The sequence below is a fragment of the Cupressus sempervirens genome, chromosome 4, assembly GCF_028749045.1.
Source record: "Cupressus sempervirens isolate cs-2001-9-10 chromosome 4, ASM2874904v1, whole genome shotgun sequence".
Classification (NCBI taxonomy): Eukaryota; Viridiplantae; Streptophyta; class Pinopsida; order Cupressales; family Cupressaceae; genus Cupressus; species Cupressus sempervirens.
Genome location: NC_143121.1, coordinates 141,101,229 through 141,128,019, shown reverse-complemented (window position 1 = coordinate 141,128,019; position 26,791 = coordinate 141,101,229). Strand labels below are relative to the sequence as shown.

The 26,791-nt window shown below is 34.6% G+C and overlaps 1 protein-coding gene across 1 annotated transcript in view; it reads right to left on the bottom strand.

The window, feature by feature from the left end:
- Nucleotides 1–1,244: 1,244 nt before the first annotated feature.
- LOC149560342 (uncharacterized) overlaps nt 1,245–26,791 on the bottom strand; it is a 146,664-nt gene continuing 121,117 nt past the window's right edge. Inside the window, exons 5-8 of the mRNA XM_089824638.1 lie at nt 14,168–14,258; nt 12,113–12,455; nt 3,925–4,073; nt 1,245–1,939 (exon numbers count right to left, since the gene is read on the bottom strand). Coding sequence (XP_089680764.1) covers nt 1,444–1,939; nt 3,925–4,073; nt 12,113–12,455; nt 14,168–14,258 — 1,079 coding nt within the window. The 3' untranslated portion in view covers nt 1,245–1,443. The remainder of the gene's footprint in view (nt 1,940–3,924; nt 4,074–12,112; nt 12,456–14,167; nt 14,259–26,791) is intronic.

Sequence of the window (26,791 nt, the reverse complement as noted above, 5' to 3'; positions counted from 1 at the left end):
CTTATCTTGAAAAATAGTTGTTATATATAATACAAGATAGATGGGCATGTTTTTTTTTCCTCAGAGATCAACTTTGTAATTACTCAACTGATATCAAAACCAGATTGTTGAATATTCCATGACTTTAGCATGAAATGAGGTCACCAACATTGTGCAAGCAAATTGATTGTTGAATGAAACATTTTTTAAAATTTTGTTTTGATAATTAATACAATTCTCTTACAACATTATTGATTTTGAGTGTCCTCATCACTAAATTAAAATCACTAGACTTTTACTATTTGAAGAAGTGGATAAACTTGTATGCAAGAATCTTCCATAACAAACAAAATGAATATCATTTTACAAAAATTGATGTTACACCTAAAAACATTCTCGATTTAGACATTCTATATATCTTGATAATAGATAATAGAATACAATCCAAATATTAATGTAACAAACAAGATTACCCAAAAATATTCTTGATTTTACCAAGTAACATCTAGAACTCATGTATTGAGGGGGACATACAAGTTAAAAAGTCCTTTCACTAGTCTGAGTTCTAAATTACACAATAAAGAAATTGAACGACCACGTCGTACATCCCTATCAAATTATCTCTCAAATCCTATAGATGTGAAAATATAATTGATTTTGAATGATAGTTCTCAAAATTGACCTTAAATGCCATATATAAGGAGATCAAGCACTGCCTACTAAACAAATTTTCAAAATTATATATTTTCTACATGGTTAAATCAATATAAAACATCACAGAATTGTCTGAGATCCATAAATTCTTACCATATCTCAAAATATGCTCAAACCCCAAAAAACATGGTCGAATTTGCTTTGGTAAATGTTGCAATGGCGCTAGTCAACATTTGTCATTTTGTGTCTTGCATGAATTTTAAAGCAACTCACATTTGTTACCAGCAATTATGGGTGCTACTCCGACATTACAAAGCACCTCTCAAGACGGATGCTAGTTTATTGGAATTTTGTTTTCTAATCACTTATGATGCTTGGGAAATAAACATCTGAAACACAAGTCCTCACTTCTGATACTTGGGAAAGAACATCTAAAACACAAGTCTATAGTCAATGGATCATAGTCAGCGAGGTAGTAAACCATCTCAAACAATGACCACAAAATGATGTTACAATGTTGATCAAGATGGAACAAAACTTTCCAATCTTTACAATAATGCAATAAAGGATATTTTCTGGTTCCATATAATTGAAATAAGATGAAATGAAACTTTGTAAATTCCAATGTTACTAAATATTTTTAAATAATGAGAACAAATGACTTGGTCACATACAATCTCACTTCTGAAGTCAACAGCAGATGTGTGGTCAGCCACATTACATTTTCTTATGTCAAAACTTGAATTGCCTCACTGGTAATCACTAACACCAGTATTGATTGTCAAAAAGTAATGATTATTCTAAAAATTATTAATAGTTCTGGTGATTTCTGCGCTGCTGATGTTCAACAACTTTGTACTCAACTATTTCTCTAAAAAGGTTAGAGTCAAGGACACAATCCTTGCTACCATAAACTGCTGCTTGTACACCAGCCATCATCTTTGCAATCTCTCGTCCAGAAAATCCTTCAGTTTTACTTGCAGCCTCGTGAATCAAATCATCAGATATATCCTTCAACTCTATTTTTTTTTGTTCCCCCTTAAAGTAGGATCTCCAACCAGTTTTCCTATCACTTGATTGTGCAATATATTTATTCAAGTATAGCTTTATTAGCTTATATCGTTCTTCTAGTCTGGGAAGAGGAAATTCAAGAACTTCGTCAATACGGTCTGTGACAGCTGCATCAAGATCACCAGGTCTGTTTGTCGCAAGAACAAGAACAATATCCCTGGACTGATCTCCAGTACGGAACAAAAGTGCGTTCAAGGCACTTCGCTGAGCTTCACTCATGTATGTGCTATTACGTCTGCATTGCAACAATATTTTCATTATTACCATCATTAGTAAATATCCCTCAAACCACATATGAAGCAGCATAACAATGCCTATCTACCACTTATTCTATGATCAGATACCAAAGACATCAAGATTAGGCAGTTTGACACTACTAAGATTCTTTCAATACATATTTCAACAATTTTAATCAAACGTGTTAAGTTCCTAAAATGTTACAATCTTATATGAATGAAGCCAAGGCAAGATGTCTTTATTGATAAAACTGTAGAAACAATTCTACCACTGAGAATGAGGGGTGAATCATTACTAGATATAAACTCTTAATCAATTTATACTTCTAATTGAAGCTTGTCAAACTTAATTCTGAAAGTAACGAAAATTGAACAAGAAAGAAATGCAACTACACAATAACATTGAACAAGTTTTGACATGGAAACCCAGAATGTGAAAAACAATAGTGAGCAACGCTGCCAGGATAGATTCTATAGTATGAATACCTTTGACCAAATACACACCACACCAAGTTCATACAAATGCTTCAAATCTATAAGAACATTCTATCATATGGTTCTAACTTCTTATAACTAAGCAGTTATAACTGATAATCAATCATCGTTTTGAAGTAAGAAACAAATCCTTATTTTGAAGCACAACCGGAAGACTTCATCGCTGCTCATTTTACAAGGATTTATTAACCAAGATATGATCGATGTCATTAAATTCCAATGACAATTGGCAACATTACAATTGACAAACTCTATACTTGTCCAAAACTATTGAATAAAGGTGACATGTAAGGAGATGGAATGAGTTTATATAAGACATGCTTCATTTATGAAATTTTAGAAAAGCTTCATTTGAACTAGGAAAAGAACAAACCAAAAACAGCCATATGGTTTTGCTATTTGAATTCTCTGCTACATTTACTTTCATCTTATATGCGCAATTTGAGAATCACAGAAATCTTCAACGCAGGAATTGTTCTTAAATCATACTTTGTTTTTATTCATACTTGTCCTTCATAACCTTTCTTTGTATACATCTTGTGCTCTGGATATAATACTCTTTAGATTTCACCTCATGTCTTGTTAAAATGGCACATGTAATAAACATTGCATCAGTTTAGTCTTTTAAAATGGAACAATTAAAATGGGACATTGTACAAAGATAGAAATTTTGATTATACTGCTGTAGGATAATAACATGTCTGTATTCATGCCAACAATTGTAGCAACCACAAAACCCATTCTCAAATCACAAAGATATTGAGTGATTCTCAAAACCCTGAAGATAGTCACAGGGGAACGTGTTGCAAATAAAAACCAAATTAAACAATCATGACAATCATCAACAATTTCTTCAATTCTAAAAGCAAACAAAAAACCAATCATGTTTGCAATCCTGAATATCAATCATTATATTTGATTCTTGTATTTCTTTACTCCATTTGACATCAATGCCAAAATACAAATCTGTCTGTCTGGCTGTCTAACAAAAACAAACTAGTAGATAGCATTCATATCACACAAATCCATAAGACAAAACTGAAGTACCATGTAATCCCCCTAGTTTGTAGCCACTTCTGCATTTTAGCAAGTGAAATAGCACTCTCATGCATCTCATTATACTTAAAAATTTTGTTAACTTATTTTATATTTATACTGTTGCTAAAAAAATTATTTAATTTTTAAATAAATAAATATTCATAAATATGGTGAAACCCAGCAGTACCAATCTCAGGAATAAAATTGATGAACTGACAAACCTGAACCAGCAACAATGTTTTACAGATGAGAAGGAAACAATTTACAAACTATGCAGCTTTATAACTACTTTGCACTTTCTATTCTATTCTTTACAAGTAATATGGGTAAAACATAATGGATTAATATTGACAGGCTTCAAAAGGATAAGATTGTACACTGTTTTATACAAAAAGATGGAAAGAAAGACAAAACGAAAGCAATAGTGATAGCAGCAAACAAAGAGACTTACTCGCACAAAAAGGCATCTGCTTCATCAATAAAGAGTAACAAGCCTTTCTTAGACTTTTTTGCCCAGTCAAATAGCTGATGAATTTTTGTGACAGCCTGTGAACCCAATGGAGCCACATCTCCACCAGTCATCATTGCATACTCCAAGCCCTGCAAAAATGGCAAGCTCAAAGAATATTAATATTGACATCAATTTATAGGGACAAATAACTGTTTTCAAACACCAGTATTATAAACACAGACTCAATCAGAACCTATAGTAAAGATTTTAAAAACAATATCAACAGTATCCATGATGAGACTTGTCCAAGTTCTTGAAGACTATCTGATAATACATGGAGATCTGTAAGTCCGACCCTTCCAAGGCTCTCCGTCCTATAGTAGTATACACCTCAAACTTTTGTCTTTCGAGTATGTCCCTTGGATGGGGAAATTTCTGAGAGATTTGTCAAGGTCACTATATTCCAAGGATAAATGCATTCTGCTGAGATAGGATTCTTTGTCCAATGGTGTCAAGTTGAAAATTTGAAGAAAAAGAATGAGCAAATCTAGAAGTCCCTAAGTGATCAAGGTAAGGCCAATTAGACTTTAAACTATGTTCAATTAAAATAGAGCATTATTAAATAGAATACAAGTACACATATATATACATTATCACCCATCTCAGGACCAATGCTAAATACGATGGACCCATTAGCAAATGTTGTGAATTCAGAAGAAAGACAAGCACAGTCCATTGCAATGCAGGATTCACCTGCCAAGACAATTACATCCTCAAACTTATCGGTTATTACAAGCATCAGTTGTTTGCACAGACACAGTCATACAAGAATACAAAATTAGTCTAAAGTAAAGTTTGTCGGATTTCAGGACTTCGACAAACGAGATGCATCACAAAGCCACAAAGATATGAGAAGTTGCATTGAAAAGAGCTTGTAATCTTCCAAAAGAGATAGCAAGTTAATAGGTCACGTTCAGAACTGTGCAAATGAAAATTCAAGCGCCTAAAGTAAAAGTAAAAATAATTACAAAGGAAGCATGCAAAAAAGCTTGTGCAATTTCAATTGCCTAAATAAGATGATAGATCTATATTTTACCCTGCCACTAAGGACTGAGGCCCAAGTTTCTTTCCTTTTAATTTTTCGAGTATATCTTTTTGAATTGAAGACTTCCATCCCTACTATATCATTCACTAATACATCTTCATTTTTTCATAGAATTTGCATTCCACCATTCTCAAGCAAGGATGTTTTGAGGATGTCTGACCGATATTATTTAGTTCTTGTCCTCTTTATCAAAGAAATCATAATATCCTTTTACAGTAACTTGAAAATTCTCTGATTGGTCTTACCTTTAAACTTCAAACTTTGCATGGAATATGTGTCACACTTTGCATTCCAAGGAAATGTCCAATCCTATTTACATTCTTATTTTGAGGATACCAGTATACTTTCTCCAACTTTTGTTGGATATTAATAAATTTATCTTATCTTATCTAGATTTAACCCAGAATTTGACCACAAGATTGTTGTTAATGCTATTAATTGTTTGATATAATAAGTCTGAATCTGCTTCCTTAATTGATTGCTGTATAGATCTGTGTCTCTTTTTTCCTTCTCTTTGATGCCCCTTGTTGTCCTCTCCCTTCATGGCTTTATTTCTTATTATTTTCCTCAAGTTGTGAGGCTTTTGAGAACGTCTGTCCTACCATGAGGGGTCAAGTCTCCTCATGATGTTTCTTCAATGAGTACTAGTCATCATAAGTGATTTTCTTGTAGTCACACTCCTTCATGGATCGTTGTTCTTAAGTTGGCGGCTCCGATTCGTGTCCCGAGTAGGGTTCAAGATTCAGGATCAAAATTTGTTCAAAACTTTTTGGGGTGGGTTCAGGTTTGTTTTGGGTTCATCTGTACAAAAACATATTTTGTTATAATATATATCTGTGTGTATAGGCAAGAGCAAATAAATCCATACACGACTATGCTAAGAGCAAAGCAACATAGAAACATACACCACCATATCTATGTTTCAGTTCAATATATTATTAATTGCATCATTTAACCATACATACAACATGATACACTTGCTTCATCACATAAATGGAACATATTTCCAGATCAAAGGGACAGTTTGACAATGAAAGGAATCAACAGAAGATAAATGCAGTTATCTGAATTTTTCTTTTGTATTGGTTAGAGGATTTCTAACCAAGCTAGATTAAAAGTCAAGATTCAAATTTTAAGCCCTTTCAAAGATATCATAGCTCTTTGAAAGAAATTCCTCTATAATCATCAAATTGGATTTCACCTATTGTCAATTTGGATTTCCTCTATAAGCAAGTTTTCATTTTTATTCACAAATGCATAACTGATATATAATCCATATATTTTGGCCTTTTTAGTGGTCTCTTTTAGGGTTGGGAAAGATGAACAGATCGATTAGGCAAAAAACACTTTAAAAAATTCCAAAAAATTGTTTTGAGACCAAAGTCAGCCCGGGTTTGGCCACTGGGCAGAAAATTCTTCCAAATCGCTCCAAATTCTGCCCAGGTTCCTCTGACAAAAAATGCAGCGAATTTGTGGCTCTAAAGGTGAATTTGGAGTGAATTTGACAAGGACCAGACTTTGTACAGAATTGGACCAGATTTTGAGGGTTGTTGGAGAGAATCTAGTAACTTAGTTCATAACTAATTCCTTAAGTCTTTTCTTATATCAAGATAGCTGCATCTAAGTGCTATTTATCATCAAATCCATCCAAATGCAGTCCATTAATTATGTTTTTTATCGCTCTTCTAGAAAAATCATTGTCTTGAAGCAAGGTGATTTTTTTAGTTATCAATATCTCCTTCATGGTAGGGGCATAATGATGCAGAGCCACACCTTGGAAAACTCAGGAGGAATCAGTCACTCAACTGAGTTGCTTCAAGGGGCATCTACAACCTTCAGGATCACACACTAAAATCAGATTCAATAAACAAAACTTTGAAAATAAAATCCCCCAAAATATCTTCTTGCTACCTTCGGATAGACCCGCACTCAGACATGAATAACTTTCGAACCAGAAAAGATTTACTCAATCCAACCATTGATATTTGGCGTAACTAGGTTTCAAACAACATATAAAAATTTGAAAGAAATCCAACGGTTCAAACCCGAGATATTGACCCCGCATCAGAGTACAATATCTTCTTGCTGCCTTTGGATAGACCCGCACTCAAACATGAATAACTTTCGAACCAGAAAAGATTTACTCAATCTAACCGTTTATATTTAGCGTAACTAGGTTTCAAACAACATATAAAAATTTGAGAGAAATCCAACGGTTCAAACGCAAGATATTGACCCCGCATCAGAGTACATTTTTTCTGCAATTGTTATTCCCTAAACTGATTGCCATGAGAAATATATGAAGCATAACAGTAGAACCATAATCTTGAAAAAAAAAATGCAGGAGACCAAAGGAGACATACAACTTCCCATTCCTCCCCAAGTTCGAATCATTTTTTACATAAAAGATTGGCTTTTTAATAACCAAAGTCTGACTGGCCTTGCTGTCCAGTAGTAATAAAAACGTTTTCTTTTCCATCTAAGAATAGGAATCTGAAAGACGGTTTACCATCAATACCATGCAGCAATCATGGATATTCTTGTAACTGCTAAGAATAGGAATCATCAATACCATGCAGCAATCATGGATATTCTTGTAACTGCTAAGAATAGGATTGGCTTTTTAAAGAAAATCGACTTTCCTCCAAATAGAAGGAATATGAAACGGTTTCTTTTATTCCATAGCCATTTTTTCGTCATTATGAACACTCTTAAAATTTCCACCAACTTTCTGATGAGATTCTTTTAATTATTGACCACATGGCATTTCTATTACTAATTTTATCCTTTCTAAAACCGACACTAACATCATTAACCCTTTCCTCTAACTCTCTAACATATCCGACTAAAAACTATAACATTTATTTAATAAAACACCTAATTCTATCCACTAAGACATAATCCTAAATTATTAAAATTGACCATTTAAAATATATGGAGAATCTTGGACCTTTGAAATGATTTAGTAATGAGATGCGCCTGCATCACATAATAGTCCACACTTCCCAAGATTCTATGAACTAAATCATGAAGGTCCCAAACCAACCCATGGAGATTTTTATTCTTTATTTAATTTGGTCGACACAATCATATTAAGTCTAGCATTTTCCTAATACTTCATATTTATAATATACATATATACATTTGTATGTAGATATAAGTTGTTTGCAAAATGAACATTAATACCTTCCTTATTCTTAAATGTGCTCATATTCCCTTCACTAGTGGCACATGGTCTTTTTATGGCTCGGTTACTCTAATCACCTTTTGTGGTCTTTATCTACATTCAACTCTAAAATATGATCGGCTAGGTAAATAGGGAAGTGCATTTGATTTGATTGATATAATATATCTTGAGTGCCTTTTATTATCTCTCCCATGTGCCTACGTGTGATGGTGGCAGTCGGAAAAACTGAAAATCTTCTAATCCACATCACCTTTCTTATGAACATATTGCAATAAAGGGGATTTGATGCTTGGCTTTCCAAACTTCTTTTAATTCCTTTCTCGACAACTACGATTATATGAAGAGAGATAGGCATCGTTCGTTCCATAACCCTGTGCATAGTAGTCCTTATCTGCCACATAGGTATCCTCACGTATCACCTCGATGGCATCTTCCTTTGTTCATCCTGCCTGTGAACTCCGCATTGTTACATCCCAATTTTTAGCTCAATTTAAAAATGTTCATATAACCATTAAGGTTTCATGTGAAGTCAATGGACATGTAAAATTAGTTACAATTATGTGAAATGGTAAGATGGTTAATCGTTATAATTTCATGTGAAGTTGGCATGCTAGCTAACCGTTATGATGATATTATCTTGGAAAATTGGTTATTCGTCATGAATTCATGGAAAGTGAAATGGTGGTTAGCCATTATAGTGGTTTATCAATAATAATTGTATGCTAATTATAATTACATTGAGGAATATGATATTATCATGGAGAATTTCTTTCTTGTAGGAGCACATCAAAGTGGGGAAGAATTGCAAGAAAGGAATTGGGCACAAGAGTCACCACCTACCATTGAGCAAATAGATGGGAGTCCTAAACCACCACGATCAATGATGAAATGACTAGACAAGCAAGAAGAACAAAGGATAACCATAAGCTAACCCATTAAATTAAAAACATTATAAAACTCAAATAAGAAATATTACCTTCATTATGTGGATGATCTTGGTGTATCTTGGAAAGCTACCACGTCTTAGTATAGTAATATCATGCCTATACTCATACTTGTGTGGGTATGAGATATCTACATATGTATACACATATGTATATATATTTATGTATGCAAAATTCATCATTAACATATCCATTATACATACATACATACATGCATACATACATATATTTATCAAAATAACTCAAGCAAGCATGAATATATATAGCAATGACATTAATATACTAGGACATGGTTAGGCGTATCTTGCCACCTTTTATTTTTATGTATTTCTTAACCTTGTTTAGGCGTATGTTACCACCTTTCGGCATCAAGCTATTATATTTGTATGAATATTTCTTTTTGAATTTTTTTAAAAGAGTTGCAATGTTCATGCCACCTCAATCTTGGTCTAACCGAACCAACACAGGAGGTCATTTTCCATCTTGGCCGAGACTCATTCTTATTTATGTTCTTTGATTATGCCGCAAAGGCACACCTCTCTTCTATCTCTCTGTACATTATTCCGAACATCACAAATTTCTATCAATACCACAACATAGTGTTGCACAATCGAGCTCTTGTAAAGTGATTAATGGTGGTGATATATTGATAGAGCCGAAGCTTGTGGACTAAGTCTGTGATTATTTATCGGATTGTTCTGAGGTCTTGGTGCGAGTAATACTACAATTTTCCATATATCGCTCATGTGGGATCAGGTTATGTTTCTCACTGTATATAATTTATTCTTCCCGTATATGCTGATTTCTATAAGCTCGGCTTCTAGATTTTAGTATCTGTTTGCAAGTACAGAGGCAAATGTGAAAAATTTCCATAGTGACTTTATTGTTTCACCGATACGCTTTGTTCGTTAATAATGTTGTATTGCATATACATGTAATCTGAAAGGGGCACCATACAAGGATATAGTCAATATGTCTCTGTGATGGCATCCTCCCTTTTATGAATGAAATCAAACCAAAAATAAAAGCATAATAACTTATGATGCCATAGGCCAAAAACGCCATGAAGCACGGCAAAGGAATAAGTGATCATGAATCTAGAAAATATAATATGAACCTCCCGAGTATGAGGACCTTCATGGTTGAGCTAAGGGGAGAGAAGAGTGGGAACAATTCTTGCAATGAAAGAAAGAATATAATTAGTAATAACATTCAAGTACAATAAAAAGAAATCTCATGGAAATTCTTTGTATAAAATCTTGTTGCCAAGTCGGGCGGTGGGTTGACATTCTAACACAAGAATGCTCAGTGATTGGATTGTGGTGTCCCAGGCCAATTCCCAGGGTAGGGAGGGCCTTTCTCAATTGAGATTGTGTGAATATTTAAGGGCCTGCAGTTGGGAGGTTAATCCCTTGACAATGCTTATCCTCTCCACCAAATGCCAAGGCTTGCATTAGACAAAAGAACGATCTGCATTCAAATTTCTTCTGGTAATGGGTATTTTACTTTGTGATATTTGTAATCTTGAGTTGAAGATATATTAGATGGTTAATAACATTTAATCAGTTATTTCCTTCAATGCTTAGAAATTAGTTTCTTCTTTCAATGTATTAAGAAATCAGTTAAATCAATTGATTTTAAATTGAACATGAAAAGTAACTACATGCATGAGATAGGCTTACTTGATGGTTGTTGTAACTATCCTTCATTCATGTGAATGTGAATTATAAACGTGTCTTTTATCTACATTTAATTGTCATAACTAAAAAATGGGAAAAATGGATGTTACAATGGTTTTGTTGCCATAAATGGTATTGGATTATTGCAATACAGAGGTATAACTTCTGTGCCCTAAACATTATATGTGGATTAACCTGGGTTTTGCAGATATTGCCCTAGGCGGATTGCAGATTCAGAATTTAGGGTATTAAAAACTTAAAATCCATAGCTTAGTTTTATTTGATTATGTCTTTTATTGTTAGTTATGACATTTCAATTTAAATGATTATAACCATTAATCTCTTTCATATGAACATGTAAGATAACTGCTATAATTGACTTCCCATGAATGTGAAGTAATATCTGTATTTTTTATGATATGCTAGTTGTTAGTTGAGGCCCAGGAAAAGGGGATGTTACATGTGCCATCTATGTAGATTGGGCAGTTGCTCCTTGTTATATTCTCTTTTTTATATATGCCCTTTTTGTTCTTTTCCATTCCATACATTTTGGTTAGATGTTGACTATTATTTATAGCAGAACGGTCATTTTGGCACGTCCTATCATGTTTAGTTGGTCTACTTTCAGTTATTTGACTTAATAATATGTTCAGGGGTTCAATTATATCGTGGACTATTAGTGTTTATCGGGATTAGTTTATTGTTTAGAGATTGAATTTATAATATTATTATTCTAATATTTGATCTCATTCATTGATAAATATTTTTTATTATTCTGTATTTAATACTACTAATTTTTATTTAACTATTTTGTTCATGTCTATTTATTGATCGATTTAATCACTTTAGTCATTTCATTCATATATCTTATTGATCAATCACAATTAGAGATGTCAATCTTTTGTAGGGGGATATTAGAGGATGACTCTGTAAATTAGCAATTTTCTTCTTTTGCTGTGTTCATTAATACAACTTAGTGTTAAACAAAAATTATAAAACTTTTTCATTAATTCAAGGACGCAAAAGGCAACTTATTTGGTTGCAAGCCATCTAATACAACTGAACAACTTGGTGTGATAACATTCCACCATAGCATTTATTCACACCTTGCAAACTATTAGAAAAGAGAATCATTTCATGTTTCACCTTCTTATGGCCTCCTAAATAAATTTCACAACAGAAACAAAAAACTCACAACAAAATACATTTTCCTAAATAATTAACTCGTATTACACAAATTATCATACACAGAGAAACTTGTATTAACACATACCGATTTGTGAGCCAACTCTCTAGCAGCCATAGTTTTTCCTGTCCCAGGTGGTCCATAGAAGAGCATGTTACGAAAAGGAGCTTCATGAGATTTTGTATTAGCAGTTGCTTTACCAAGTTGTTCAATTCTTTTCTGTAATGAAGGATGAAGAATAACATCACCGAAACCATTTCCATTTTTTCGGGGACAATTCACTCCAGTTGTGTTACTAGGCCTAGAAATCAGACTCATGCTGCGTGAAATCAATCCCAACCATGGATATTTTCCTCTAGATGACTCACGAATCAATGAAGGTTGACCCAACATTCTATCAACATAGCTCCAAATCACTCTAGCACCTTCCCTGGCCATTCAGAACAATACACTCATTAGAATAATATGATTATAATCACCATTCATCACTCCCAAACAACAATATGTTATCTTATTGTCACACTCGGCTATAAGCTGGAAATAATTGAAACTTTAGACATCACTGAAGGATATTTAATAATAGCATGAGACATATTATACAACATATCGATTATAAGTCACAAAAGAAGATACTCCAATTACTACTTGCAAAATTAAAAATTAAAATTGATATCCACATGATCAATAGGCCACTGGGACTCAACATAGATGCAAAAATGATAGCAGATAAAAGGATTCCCCAAAGCATTCTGACCATGAAAACATGAAAAGAAAGTTAACATTTAGTGATTATACTACGAAGAAAGTAAACCCTCTTATCCAATTCTTTAAACTTTAAGCATTTTACTTTTCCCTAAATATTAAGAGCATTCCATACAAAAATTCTCTTCCCAGTCATCTCTAGTCTGTCCAACAGTCATGCATATTGGGTCTGTCAGATTTTATTTTTTCTGATCAAATAGGTGATGATCAGGAGGTTTGGGTGCACAAAGGATCATCAATGTAAAAACTCAGATTCAAAACTTTAGCAAGCAACTACCATAAATCTTACAGCTGGAAGCTACAATGATTCAGAATGTGCACAAAAACTCATACCATACATGAAAGAAAAAATGCACATTCGAAATATAAAAAAATCCATTAACCCATGTTTAAAGGGAACAAAGAATTTGACATACATATGCATAAAAGAAAAACTTGTGGGACTCGCCATGGACTTGGAAAGACTCATGAGTTCAATGGCAGGCCAAGTCGACTCGTCATGGACTTGTTAGCCGAGTCCCAGCGAGTCCATTCAAGAGACTCACGAATTTTTCAAGGGACGCAGACAATTTTTTCCCAAGAGACCCGTAAGTCCTGATAAAGGACTTGCGGTGCTTGCTGGAAACACATAATCAAACGTTAGAACACACTCTTTTTGGTTTTTTCCCCTACTTCACTTGGGGATATTATAAAATAAACTAAATCACCAAGCAGGCATAAAATGTTGTGATCTTACTTGTTCATCAAGTAAAGAAAATTGAAACTTGAAAAAAAAGTATTGAGATAATGATCTCAATTTGACTAACTAGAAGCTAGAAAAGTTCACAAAACTGAGAATCGTGCAATTGTCTCAACAAAACCTGAGGAGAATGAGCAAGGATGACTGAATTGTCAGCAAAAAGAGTCATTATAGACCAATAAGTGATGAAACATGCCACAATCGTTTGACACGAGTGTTTTTTTCCTAAGAAATCCTTTATGCTTGTATATGTAAGCATTAGAACAAATAGACCAGAGGGACCACCACAATTTGACTTCAATGGTACTTTTGCGAAGTCAAAGAGTCCATGGGAGTCTGCCACTGACCAACAATTGTTTCTTAGAGCATACTGATGGTGTAATTAAAAGCTTTAAGACACTAACAGCCAATATGTATATCTGTATATATTGTTCAAGTTTTTTCATCTATTATATCATGCATAGAAATATTATTCATGGAATAATATAACAGTGTATTCTGAAGATACAGATATATTTTCAGCATGAGATAAAATGCTTCTCAGACTTCAAAAAGTCGATACTGTTTAATCCTAACTACAAAAATACTAGAATTCTTTAGTCATTGTCCCAACTTTCCAAAACAACCAAATAAAAAAATACCTTGTAGTGTAAATGCCAGCTGCTAGGGCTGTCATTCCTCCAACTGTCATTATCAACTTATTCTGATCTGTGAGTAAAGTTCTCAGACCACCTACAAAATGGAAGTGATATTACAGAAGTCAGATCCAGTCTAAGCAGAGAGATAACAAAATAGCAGTAACTGTTTTTAATCATCCATGTGTGATGTAGTTGAACGGGTATGAAATATGAATATGGACAAACAAATTAGAAGGGGAAAAGGATCAATTGGATTGTGCTCATTCTACTCATTCTAGCCATTGCCCATGTCGCTATGACATATATTACAGTGGAACACCTACATGTATTCAAATGGATACATAAATAAAACTGTACCTCTAACCAGAACTGCAAAAATACTCATGACAAACATGCATATTCTAGCACTCAAAGACTAAACCACAATTTGCTGGATTGGAATCATTATCATTCAGTAAGACATTTGTGCTCCACGACAATCAAGGAGATGTGGCCAAATAGGACTTGATCCTGCAAGATAAAACTTAGTCTTCTAGCTTGGTTGGTCGAGAGATTCCCAATGACATGTATTTCTGGATATAAACTTGTGCACAAACACTGGTAGATATAATCAGTGTCCCCATAAGCAAATGAAATACATCTTGTCTAAAAACAAGTAAATTGTGATTGAGTCAAAAACAATTATGAATAAAAAAACATGAAATTGGATATATAAATTCCTTTTCAAACAAATAAACAAAAGTAGTTTAAAAATAACATCCATCATAACAAAAAATTCACAATAAATGTTAAATATTACTTAATTGCTAAGTTGCCGGTTCTGATTTGGGTACAGATTTGGGTTCGAAATCCGTTCAATTTGTTTGGGAGTTCGCTACAAATTCATTTTGGGTTCATCTGTCCAATAATTTATGTTTATATATATATAGATGCAGCAGCATATTAGCTATACACCACTATGCTAATATTAAAGCAAAATAGCAAAATACACCACCATATTAATGTTTCAGCTCAAAAACAATAACATCAGCATTAATAATCAGCCATCACAATCAAATATCATCAAAAACAATCAAGCAAATCATCATCATTCTGCTGTTGCAAATTAGAAGCGCAAAAAGTAATGCTATAGGCCTGTTTAAGGCCACGGATGTGATTGTTGCCGTATTGTAAGCTTTGTAAGTTTTCTGCAAATTCTGATGTAATAATACTGATATATTACCTTCAACCTTTCTGGGAATAGTCCTAAATATTCTGGACAGAATATTAATTGTTCTTGGAGAATGGTGTATAATTCTGGAAATTGTTTTTATTCCTAATATAAAATCGCTCAAGGTAGTAATGCTAGAAGAGCAGACTTGCGTGTAAAATGTGTGTCTTCTATCCACATCCTTGCCTCTCCTTTATAGTAAACCCAAGGGGCATGTCCTTAGAAAGGACATGACCCTTTCTAGGTCGGCCCTCTATAAACATATTTAATTTACCAAGATCGGCATCCCTAAGCATATGTCTATTAGTTAGTTAAACTAACTACATTTAGGCAATTAGGAACATTAGGAAAATGCTCCCAAATGAAACGCTGATCTGCACGATAAATTAAAGTCTTCTAAAGGCTAATCCAACAAATGCATTACCAGATTTGTTCGATCTGAAGAAACAGATCATTATATTAAAAGAGTTACTCATAGATTAACTCCCTCTTAACTTGATAATCATAATGAGAGAGAACATATATAGCACCATCAATATTGATGGCTAAGCATAGATTGATACTCTATATCTATCTGAATCTTCTAAGCATGTGGTATCATTGTACACATGATACTTTGTCATATATCTAAAATATAAATTATCACCTAGTCTTGTGATAACTGTATTGCATGGAATGCAAAACACAGGATAAAATTTGAAGAATGACTAAATTATTCCTTTATCTAAGTTGTGACAAGCCTACATCACAATATGATCAGTATTGACAAGCCTACATCATAATATGATCCTAAGTTAAGATCTGCTAGTACATAGGATAAAAATCTGCAAAATGATTAAATTATTTCTTTATCCAAGTTGTGACTCACAGGCATAGAAACATCTACATCACAATGTGATCTTGAACCCAGATCTGAGAGTAGTTGTCTACTGTTTAGTACATTATCTCAAAGATCAGCATCTCTCATAATGTCTTTTACACAAGTGTTCATTATCTCAGAGATCGTCACCTCTTAGATAATGAATATAAATGGTGAAGCCCATAACAGTCAATAGCCTAACAATAATAAATTTTAACACAAAATTATTTCATTCATATATAAAGAATACAAATCTATTATAATTCACTCATACCAAGTCCTTTTCTAAAGTGATCTATCTTCACTCGAGAGAGAGGTTTGGTAAGAATATTTGTTGTTTGATCTGCAGTGCAAATGTATTCTAACTTGATAGTTTTCTCGTCTACCATATCTCTTACATAATGGTAAGGAATTTCAATATGCTTGGATCTGTCATGAAAAACTGGATTCACAGAAAGCTTGATGGAACTCTAATTATCATAGTGAATGATAGTGGGATTCATGGGTTGATCAAATAATCCCACAAGTAACTTTCTAAGCCAAACTGCTTCCCGAGAAGCCATTATAGCTGGCAATGTATTTAGCTTCTATGGAACTCTGTGCTACTAATGCTTGTTTTCTACATATCCATGATATCATTGGTAAGCCTAAACTGAAATAGCATCCTGAAGTGCTTTTCCTATTAATAACACTCCCACCCCAATCTAAGTCTGTGAATCCATTGGAGAAGACATAGGTCTACAGTTCCACATTCGAAATCTCTTCAAGATGTCTAGTGTATACGTTCCTTGATAAAATATGATGTTGGAGTTCTACCATACTTCCAATCCTAGGAAGTAATGAAGGAGTCCTAAATCTTTCATAAGATAAGATAAGATAAGATAATGATATTAATGTCCAACAAAAGACCAAAAAGAGGTCTATGGGACTGAAAGATTACAACAAAGCAAGGCTGAAGCCAGTAGGAGCACACAAAGGTGTCCGAAGAAAAGCAACAACAACAAACAAAAACAAGCAACCGAAAGCACTAGGAGTCTTTCTTGGGTGAGAAGAAATCAATCATAGAATGATACACGTGTCGATGCCTAGAGGTACTACACTATCTCTGACCTATCCTAGAAGAGTGTCGCTGGTGCCTATAAGCAGAATGGGATCTGACGCATCTAGAAAGATCACTGGGCTGAATAGAGCTAGAGGGCCTTTTCACACCACGCAAGGGGGATAAAGGTGTAAAAAAGGCAGTAATGAGCTGAGTAGATTAGTGTCGGTGTGGAAGTAGAGTCTGAATCATGTTATCTCGGAACATAGTGGCCTAACGCAGATACAGTGCAAGGCATCTCTGATCATAATAGCTGAAGAAATCATAGAGAGAGAGAAGCACTCTCTGAACAAACAAAAGAACCTCCCTCTGATCTCATAATAAATAGGGCATCGAAAAATAAAGTGAGCCTCATCCTCCACCTCCCCTAAAGAACAGAACAAACAAGTTCGCTCCTCCCTGTCAATATGATGATCCAACTAAGCTCGAAGACGATGGGAACCAACTCTGAAAGAACCTAAAGAGATCCGCAGGGCATGAGACCAACACCGTGAAAGATAGCTAGGTTGGGCAATAATCCCATCTGAGATCTCCAAAAAGTGTGTCGCATAAAACGACATCCATGGGCGTAATCCACCAGGAGGGTTAACCCAGGTAGCAGTAATGTAACGTCTATAAATATCAAGACGAACATGCTCATTCAATTCCTACCGAGAAGGGAGAAGATGAGCAGGGGCATCCAAAGAAAACTGAAAAGGGGGGAGACGATCAATATCAATCCCAATCGAACTCAGCAAAGAAGAGACTTGTGCATACCAACACCGCGCACGAGCACCAGACTCAGCAGCCGCCATGGAAACCGAAGAGCAATGAGCTAAATAGGAGTAACGATCACGGTCTCCAACCATATCAGCAAACCCACGAAGGCGATGAAGAAACCAAACTAAGTCAAAAATGGCCGCAAGTCTGAAACGATGAGCCCCGAACTCAGCAAGAATGATACCATGAGAAGTAGATCTATGACATCTGATAATGCGCCACAAGAACAAAGTTTGGACCCGCTCAATCGAGGCCCAATCAGAGCTAAGGAGAGAAGGACCCCAAACCACAGAACCATAAAGAACAGTTGGTCGAACAAGAGCATCTAAGAGAGATAGCTTAGACGAGGTATCCTGAAAGTGATGTTTGAAGCACTGTTTCTCAAGCAAAGCAAGAGAACCCATGCCCTTATTCACTCTAGGTTGAATAGCAGGTCTCATGCTAAAACGTGGTCCAGAAAACATAACACCTAGATACAAATAGGATGAAGTAATCTCAATCTCCTAGGCCCGAAATGTGAAGTGAAGATTAGAGGTCTTTAAACAATTAAAGACCATGATCCGAGTCTTACCCAAGTTAACCACCAGCTGTCTCTGATCACAAAATAAAGCCAATCTATCAGTCATATGAAATTCTCTAATTAGATATTTCCTCCATTGATCTATAAAATGATCATCACCTGTTATTAGTAAATCATCAACATATAGTATCAAAGTTATCATATCATCTTTATCCCTTTTATAGTAGAGATTTGGATCAGCTTCATTTTTAGAAAATCCTAAACTGGAGAGATATGTATCGATTCTTTCATACTATGCCCTAGGAGCCTGTTTAAGCCCATAGAGAGCTTTCTTAAGTCTACAAAGAAAGATTTTAGGATTATGAGTTGCAAATCCTTCAGGTTGTTCCAAATATACCTTTTATGTAATCTTTCCATTTAGGAATGTTGGTTTCACATCCATCTGATGTACTTTCCATCCCTTTGATGCTACAATAGCTAGGACTACTCTTGCATACGTGTATCTGGCAACTACAGCAAAGGTTTCTTCATAATCAATTCCCTCCTTTTGAGAGAATACTCTAGCCACGAATCTAGCCTTCTATTTTTCAATGCTACCGTCAACAGCATGCTTAATTTTAAATATTCATTTAGAAGAAACAACAGATTTTCCCTCTGGCTTTGGAATAACTTCCCAAACATCATTCTTAAAAATGGATTGGTATTCTTCTATCATAGCATCCTTCCAAGTTGTATGTTTAATAGCATCTGAAACATTGGTTGGTTGTAATTTAGATAAATCACTCATGTTTATAGCGTAGCTACAGAATCTTTTGGGTCTTTTGCTTTCTCTGAAGGTTCCTTCTGGTGCAGAGAAGTCTTGTACTTCTTCAACAATCTTAGAGGCCCAAAGTGGTCTTTTCTTAGGATTTTGAGTTTCCTCGAGATTAAGATTTTGAATTTCACCTTCAATTTCTTCAATGTTCTCCCTCTGAAATTCAGGTTCATGATTTTCTTCAAAACTGGGTATATGCAAAGGATCTTCAGAACTTAGGGCTCTTTTGAATGCTAAATCTTCTTCAGATATTACATCCCTACTAAGTTCAATGTTTTTCTAACCAAGCATGTAAATTCTATATGCTTTGAATGTTTCACTGTATCCAACAAAAATACCTCTTCTACCTGAAGGTTCAAGATTAGATCTTTTCTCTTTAGGAATATGAAATGTAAACAAGACACCCAAATATTTTAAGATGACTGATATTTGGTTTAAAATTAGAGAAGACTTCCTCAAGAGTTTTATCTCTGAGCTGGGAGTGAGGTCATATGTTTTGAATATAGACAGCAGTAGATGTGGCTTCTGTCCAAAGATAGGATCCTAAATTTTGGTCAAGTAGCACAGCTCTTCCAACTTTCACAATTGTCTTATTTTTTCTTTCTGCTACCCCATTTTGCTGAGGATTGTAAGGAACAATATACTGCCTCTTAATCCCTACTTCTTTACAAAAATCTTTAAACAAATCTGAAGTATATTCCCCTCCATTATCAGTCCTAAAAGTTCTAATTTTGTGTCCTGATAAATTTTCAGTTAAGGATTTTATTCTGATTCTTTATATTTCAAGAAGTAAATCCATGTCTTCCTAGAGAAGTCATCCATAAAGAGTATATAGTACAAAAATCCTCCAAGAGAAGGATCAATCCGAGTGGACTAATTCTAAAACATTGTTAGTTTTTCTCAAAGTAATGAGAATCGGAATCGAATCAAAATCGGCAAGACCGAATCGAATCATGAATTGGGTATGAATTGGCAAATTTAAAATAACCCTTTAAATTTAGAGATTTTAACAATTTAAAACTTATTTCAAGCACCCGTTATTGAATATAACTTAAACACACTATAACATCATCAAATAGAAGTTAACATACATAAACATGGAACATAAATGATAAATACATCACATACGTAACTATGTTACACGTAAAATGTAAATTGTTGACTGTAATTGAAGTAAATAGAATTCATATGACCATAATAATTCAAAGTTGAAACACCCGAAAATCCTTGCTCTGAATGGTTCCATAATGGCACTTTTGAAATATTAGATACACAATAAATTACTCGACATTCTTATTACTTTGCTGACGTAGCAGGTTTGACTTTTATCGCTACATAGGCATATACACACAACAGCTCAAGCCTTTTTATTGTTGTTGATCAAACTTGGGAGATTTTATTGTTTTGACTGATTAGTTCTTAACTTTTGTTGCCATGTCCTTAGATTTATCAGGGTCCATGTGTATGTCTCTGCTTGTATATTGAATTGTTCATACTAATCGTTCAGTATCTTATTGATTTCATCATCTTATTTTATTCCATATTAATAGTGCAAAACTAGTTGTTGTACATGGCATGATGTGCATCTAGTATTACGTTTTTCCACTAATACTTCATGATATGCTGACTGGAATATTTGTCTTGCTACAATATTTTTATTGTTTACATTATATCCTTCAACGCTTCTTTAATACTGGGCAATATTCCATCACCCGTATGCTTACAAAAAGAATGCAATACATATACCTTCAGCACTACATTTATTAGAAATAAGTCTCCAGCGATTAATTTCTTATTGTGGATCAGGTAAATTAAGTATATATAGTAATATACACAATGCCATGGATGTTATTTTTGTTCCGTCTATGTTTTCATGAATCTCCTGCAAGTCTGCTCAAACATACCATAAATGATGATTCTTTAATCCTTTGTATATTTCTTAAATTACTTTATGCCTTGCCAGTCAATTCAAGGAGTTGATTCAGGTGATTTTTTCCATGAATCGCATGAATCGGCGATTCAGGCGATTCAGGAGAAAAAATCAGCTGATCCAACTCAAGACTCATGAAAAATCCCAAGTTGAAACAAATCGCCAAACCAACTATTCAAGCGATTTCATGGTGATTCTCAGAACTCTGGTTTTTCTAGTGCTATTTTGAAATGGACTTTTGGTGTTCTTACGTAGTGTACATCCTTTGCATATGCTTGAATGATCTTTATTTAATTTAGGTAAACCAGTAACCACCTTCTCCATAGTCGATAAGGCTTTGAAGTTTAGGTGCCCTAACCTTCTATGCCATACTTCGTTAATATCAACAGCTTCATGGATTAAGGCTTAAATAGGTTCTATATTTAATTAATACAAGTATCCCTTTTTTTGACCAATCAACTTTGATTTCTTAAACGAAGAGTTCTTAGACCAGGTCATTACGTTACCATCCATGAATGCACCCTTATGTCCATCATCTTCAAGTGTTGTAACAAAGATTAAATTCCTCTTGATTCCTAGTACATAGAGTACTCTTTTGAGATGAAGAGAAATACTCGACTTCAGTTTCAAGGTGCAGTACCCAAATCCATTGACAGAATGAGTGGAATTATCACCTTTGGTAACTTCGTCATTAACTTCTTTTGATATTGAGTCTAGTACTTCTTTGTATCCTATGATGTGTCGAGATGATCCCCTATCAATTACCCATGCTCTGCTTGATACTTCATTTGATAGCGCTAAATACAGTACATAATTTTCAGGGTCATAGTCTTCTTATGTCTTAGTTACCTCTGTGAAATTTACTTGTTTTGTATTCTCAGGGCAATCTGACTTATAATGTCCAAGTTTCTCACATTTGAAGCATTTGACTTTAGATATGTCTCTCTTGAATTTGTTATTGCCTTGAGAGGCCTTCTTCTTCTTAAAGTCTTTCTTCTTTCCTTTGTAGGAATTTTGTATTGAGAACATGAAGTTCTTCATCTCTAGTTTTTTATTTCAATCCTTTCTTAAGTTGCCTAGATTCTTCTTGAAGGCAGTCCCCTTTATGTCTATTGAAGTTTGGGAGCTTGTCTCTAGCACTTACTCCTCGTGAGAATGTTTCCCACAAATCCAGTAACCCATCTATAGCCATAAGTGGCAGCTCTTTGTCTTCAATTATGATCCCTATACTTGCAAGCTCATCTCTTAGACTAGCCACCCTTAGAAAGTATGAATTCATAAATTCTCCGATTCCTATTTTTATATGATTTAGTTGCCTTTTTAGTGCAAGGGTTCTAGTAGCATTGTTAACCTCATGCATTTAATAATGCACTCATCATATTAAATGTTGTCTGATGTTTCATTAGCATAGGTACTATTTCATTTTTTACTCCATCTAATATGATTTTCATAGCTTTCTTGTTTCCTTTAATCCAAATAGTTTTATGAGGATCAGCATCAAGTTGCTTGGATTCCTTATCAACACACTGAATTACATCATTGTCTTCAAGAGTCATCATAATTCTGAATTTCCATGCAACAAAGTGTTATCTTCCATCGAACCTGTCTTCGGGGCTGATTGCATTGGTCAATGAAAGTAGAAGGATGTTGCTTAGATATTTTCAAATTTGATTGTCAATTTACAAAGCCTAGGTTCGACAATTTGGCTTCAATACCATGTAAGTTTTCTGCAAATTCTGATGTAATAATACTGATATTACCTTCGACCTTGGTGGGAAAAGTCCTTAAATATTCTAGACAGAATATTAGTTGTTCTTGGAGAATGGTGTATAATTCTAGAAATTTTTTTTATTCTTGATATAAAATCGCTCAAGGCAGTAATGCTAGAAGAGCAGACTTGTGTGTAAAATGTGTGCCTTCTATCCACATCCTTGCCTCTCGTTTATAGTAAACCCAAGGGGCATGTCCTTAGAAAGGACATCACCCTTTCTAGGTCAGCCCTCTATAAATCATATTTAATTTACCAAGATCAGCATCCCTCAGTATATGTCTATTAGTTAGTTAAGCTAACTACATTTGGGGAACTAGGAACAATACGAAAATGTTCCCAAATGTAACGCTGATCTGCATGATAAATTAAAGTCTTCTGAACGCTTATTCAACAAATGCATTACTAGATCTATTGGAACTGAAGAAACAGATCATTATATTATCAGAGTTACTCATAGAATTAACAAGCTTCACACATTAATTATCATACTGGATGATTCAACAAAAACAGTTTTGGATCAGGCTGGATGATGCCAAGAAAGAAAGCATTGAATCTTGAATTAACCACTATAAAAATCTCTTTAGATTTTGTTCAATCCAGAGTAGTCTATACATGTTAGCCTTTATGCACAACTTATGGTGTATTACATACATTCCATAATAGATGTGTGACACTTTTATACGTCTTGATTCTTCTCAAGTAGCATTTAATTCAAATTAAATATGATTAGCAATTTGAGTCTAATCATGTGTTTCAGTCTAATTCTGAGTCTAAATTGGCATTAAAAACTTTTCGAAAAGGTAAAGAAAAGGGTGTTTTCAACCAAATTCTTTGAAACTCTGTTTGGGTTTTTCTGCTAGAAACCAAAGTCATCCAAAAGTCGTCTAAATTCTGCCAGGGTTCCTCCGAGAGAATTCCTAGCAAAATTCAGTCTTTGTGGCAGACTTTTGACAAAATCTGACAAGGACCAAACTTTTGAGAGAATTGAACCAAGAATTCCTAGGTCCGGGAGAGAATCTGGTAAGTTAGCTTAATCGAGATTAGAGAATTCATAACTCTAATTGGGTATCATTACAATCAAACAGATATAGTCACATAGGATTTACTCCTACATGCTGATCTTCTGGCTCTTGTAAGTTATGCTAAACCTTCCAAGGTCGATCAAGAGAGTCACAAAATGTACTTTGTGTGTATAACTATAAACCTGTGCAAATACTATAAAGTTGAGTACCTGATTAAAACTCAATGAAATACTAATACATGTCATCTGATTTTTTTTTGCATTTGAGCTAAAACCAATTAAAAAGAAAAGCACACAAAAAATGATCTCTCTAAATTGTTATATAGCTCAGGATGGTTTTATCCATGGTTGTTATTTTTTTTCAAAGTATAGCTCAATGTGTTCCTTATTAGAATATTATTATATTTCTTTAATGGTCATCTTTTATAGATTGTTGTCCCAAACTGGTACTGAGAGCGGGGGGTGAATCAGTACAAACATTCCGACCGGTTTGCTGAGTTATCACACCTAATATTCTATATACTAGTTGCTTTAATATCAGCACAACGATAAAAGCAGTAAAATAGAAGCATACAAGCTCACACAAAAATGCATACATCAATGACATGTGGATTTTTGTATGTGGAAACCCTCGATGAGAGAATGAAAACCACAATGGGACTAATATATCCACTAGCCTTTTACTACAGATAAAAGGTTGCCATGTTAGAGGCTACAGTTGTTCTTTCTGAGAACACATCTCGTTATGAATGATAGCAACCTGTAAGGATTAAATAAGCCTTTTAAAGCTACCTTGTTAAAGGATTTACAACACTCCTAGAAAGTACTTGGTTAGAGGATTTACAATATGCTTGCTACTAAAGCATGCCCGAATAAAGGCTTATAAAATGGCTGCAATGGTAAGAGAGCAATCAAATGGTTAATCTAAACAAGAGACACACTTTGCCTTATAGATATCCTGAGTATACCTTGAAGATACTTTGATCTTCACTCGCTGTCTTGGCTTCCTCTATGATAGCAATTGTATCACCCTTCTCTCTTTCTGCTTTACTCCATCTGCAGTCACCAATCTGCAACACTTCATCTCTTTTCTTTGCAACTATCTGTTTCCTCACTATCTTGCTCTCTATTCTACAACTTCTAGCAGCAATAGCAACCACTATGACGATCACTTCCAAATGAGGTTTTACACATTATATGATCTCCATCATCTGGGCACCCAAACCCAAAATGAAAATCCCGCTCAAAGTAGATGCATTAATATTTGAAATCACATACTTGAGCTGGTCACAGGAAGCCCGTGACACCTACTAGTAGAGGCCTAGACTAGTAGCCTTGCCAGTCACCCAATAGACCTATGTATAGCTTTTGTCCTTGCGTCCTTCAGCTACTTCAACAAAACACATGCAGTATGTGTATTCCTCTACTCTATCACATTGATGGTGATTCACCATAGTAGATCATTGCATTTGACTTCTCTGCTTTACCTTGCTTTTATGTTCTACCTTGACCTTAACTCTCCCTTGATTTGGCTAGTGTAGGAGTGTACCAGTGGTCGATTCACTACTGTATCCTCTTTTTTCTTTGTTCAACGGTTGCCAATCAATGACCACACTTCAGTGTACTAAGTGTTAGCATCACCAGTCTACAATTATCATGCCAATGAGACTTGTAAGTCCAACAATCTCCCCCTTTGACATTAATGGAAAAACTTTTGATCATCTTTGACCTTTTTGTTAGAGCCCTTGTTCTTCTGCATTCTTTCGACTGTACTGGTAGACAACTTCTACACTGGTGTGAACTTTTAGTCAAAAATTGTGGGAACTCCCCCAAAACTCAATCCCTTATATGTGTTCTCCCTCATTGCTTTTATTCTCCCCTTGTGTTAGTCTTTCCGTCTCTTAACCTTTGTTACATGCTTGTTTTTCTTCTTTTCTTCTCCTCTTGGATTGCCTATTCATTCTCCTGTTTCTTTCAATCTTCTCCTCCTCGTGTCTTTTCATTTTATTCTTCCCCTAATGTGTGTCTTCTCTTCTCCCTCTTTTTGTGGCACTTAATCTCTCCTTTAATTGTCACTTATTTCCCCTTTTAATCTCACTATTACTCTTCCCATTTTGTCATCAATAACAAAAGGTATAACCGCTTTGGTCATAGCAGCCCTCTGTATTGAGCTCAAGCACTGTCTAGTTGTGCCTACCAAGAGCCTTTCAGATACCTTAGAGCAAGTGTCTTACTTGAGATATTTGCTAGGTGTTCTTCAATATCTTCCACTGTGCTTGTATAATATCCCCATTTTTAGCAGGTCTCTATTGTTGATTTAGTCAATTCATCATAGCGACCGTCATAAGCTAACAATGAGATTTGAGGGTCTCGGTTGTGTAGTTGTTTGGCTTTCCAGTGGCCTATGGCAAGTTTTGGCTTCGTTTTGAGGGACTTACTATTTATTATAAGTCAACAATTGGCTCCAATGAGTTCAATTAAGTTAGAGGAGTTGGATGATGCTCTCAATATTTCTATCTGGCTTTTGGTTTGGGCTCCAAGAATCTTGGAGGAAGCATCTATTTTTAGTAATTTGCCTCATCTGGTTCATCCATCATTTTTCTTTTTCGTGATAACTCATGTGTTACTAGATTTTGATTTTGAT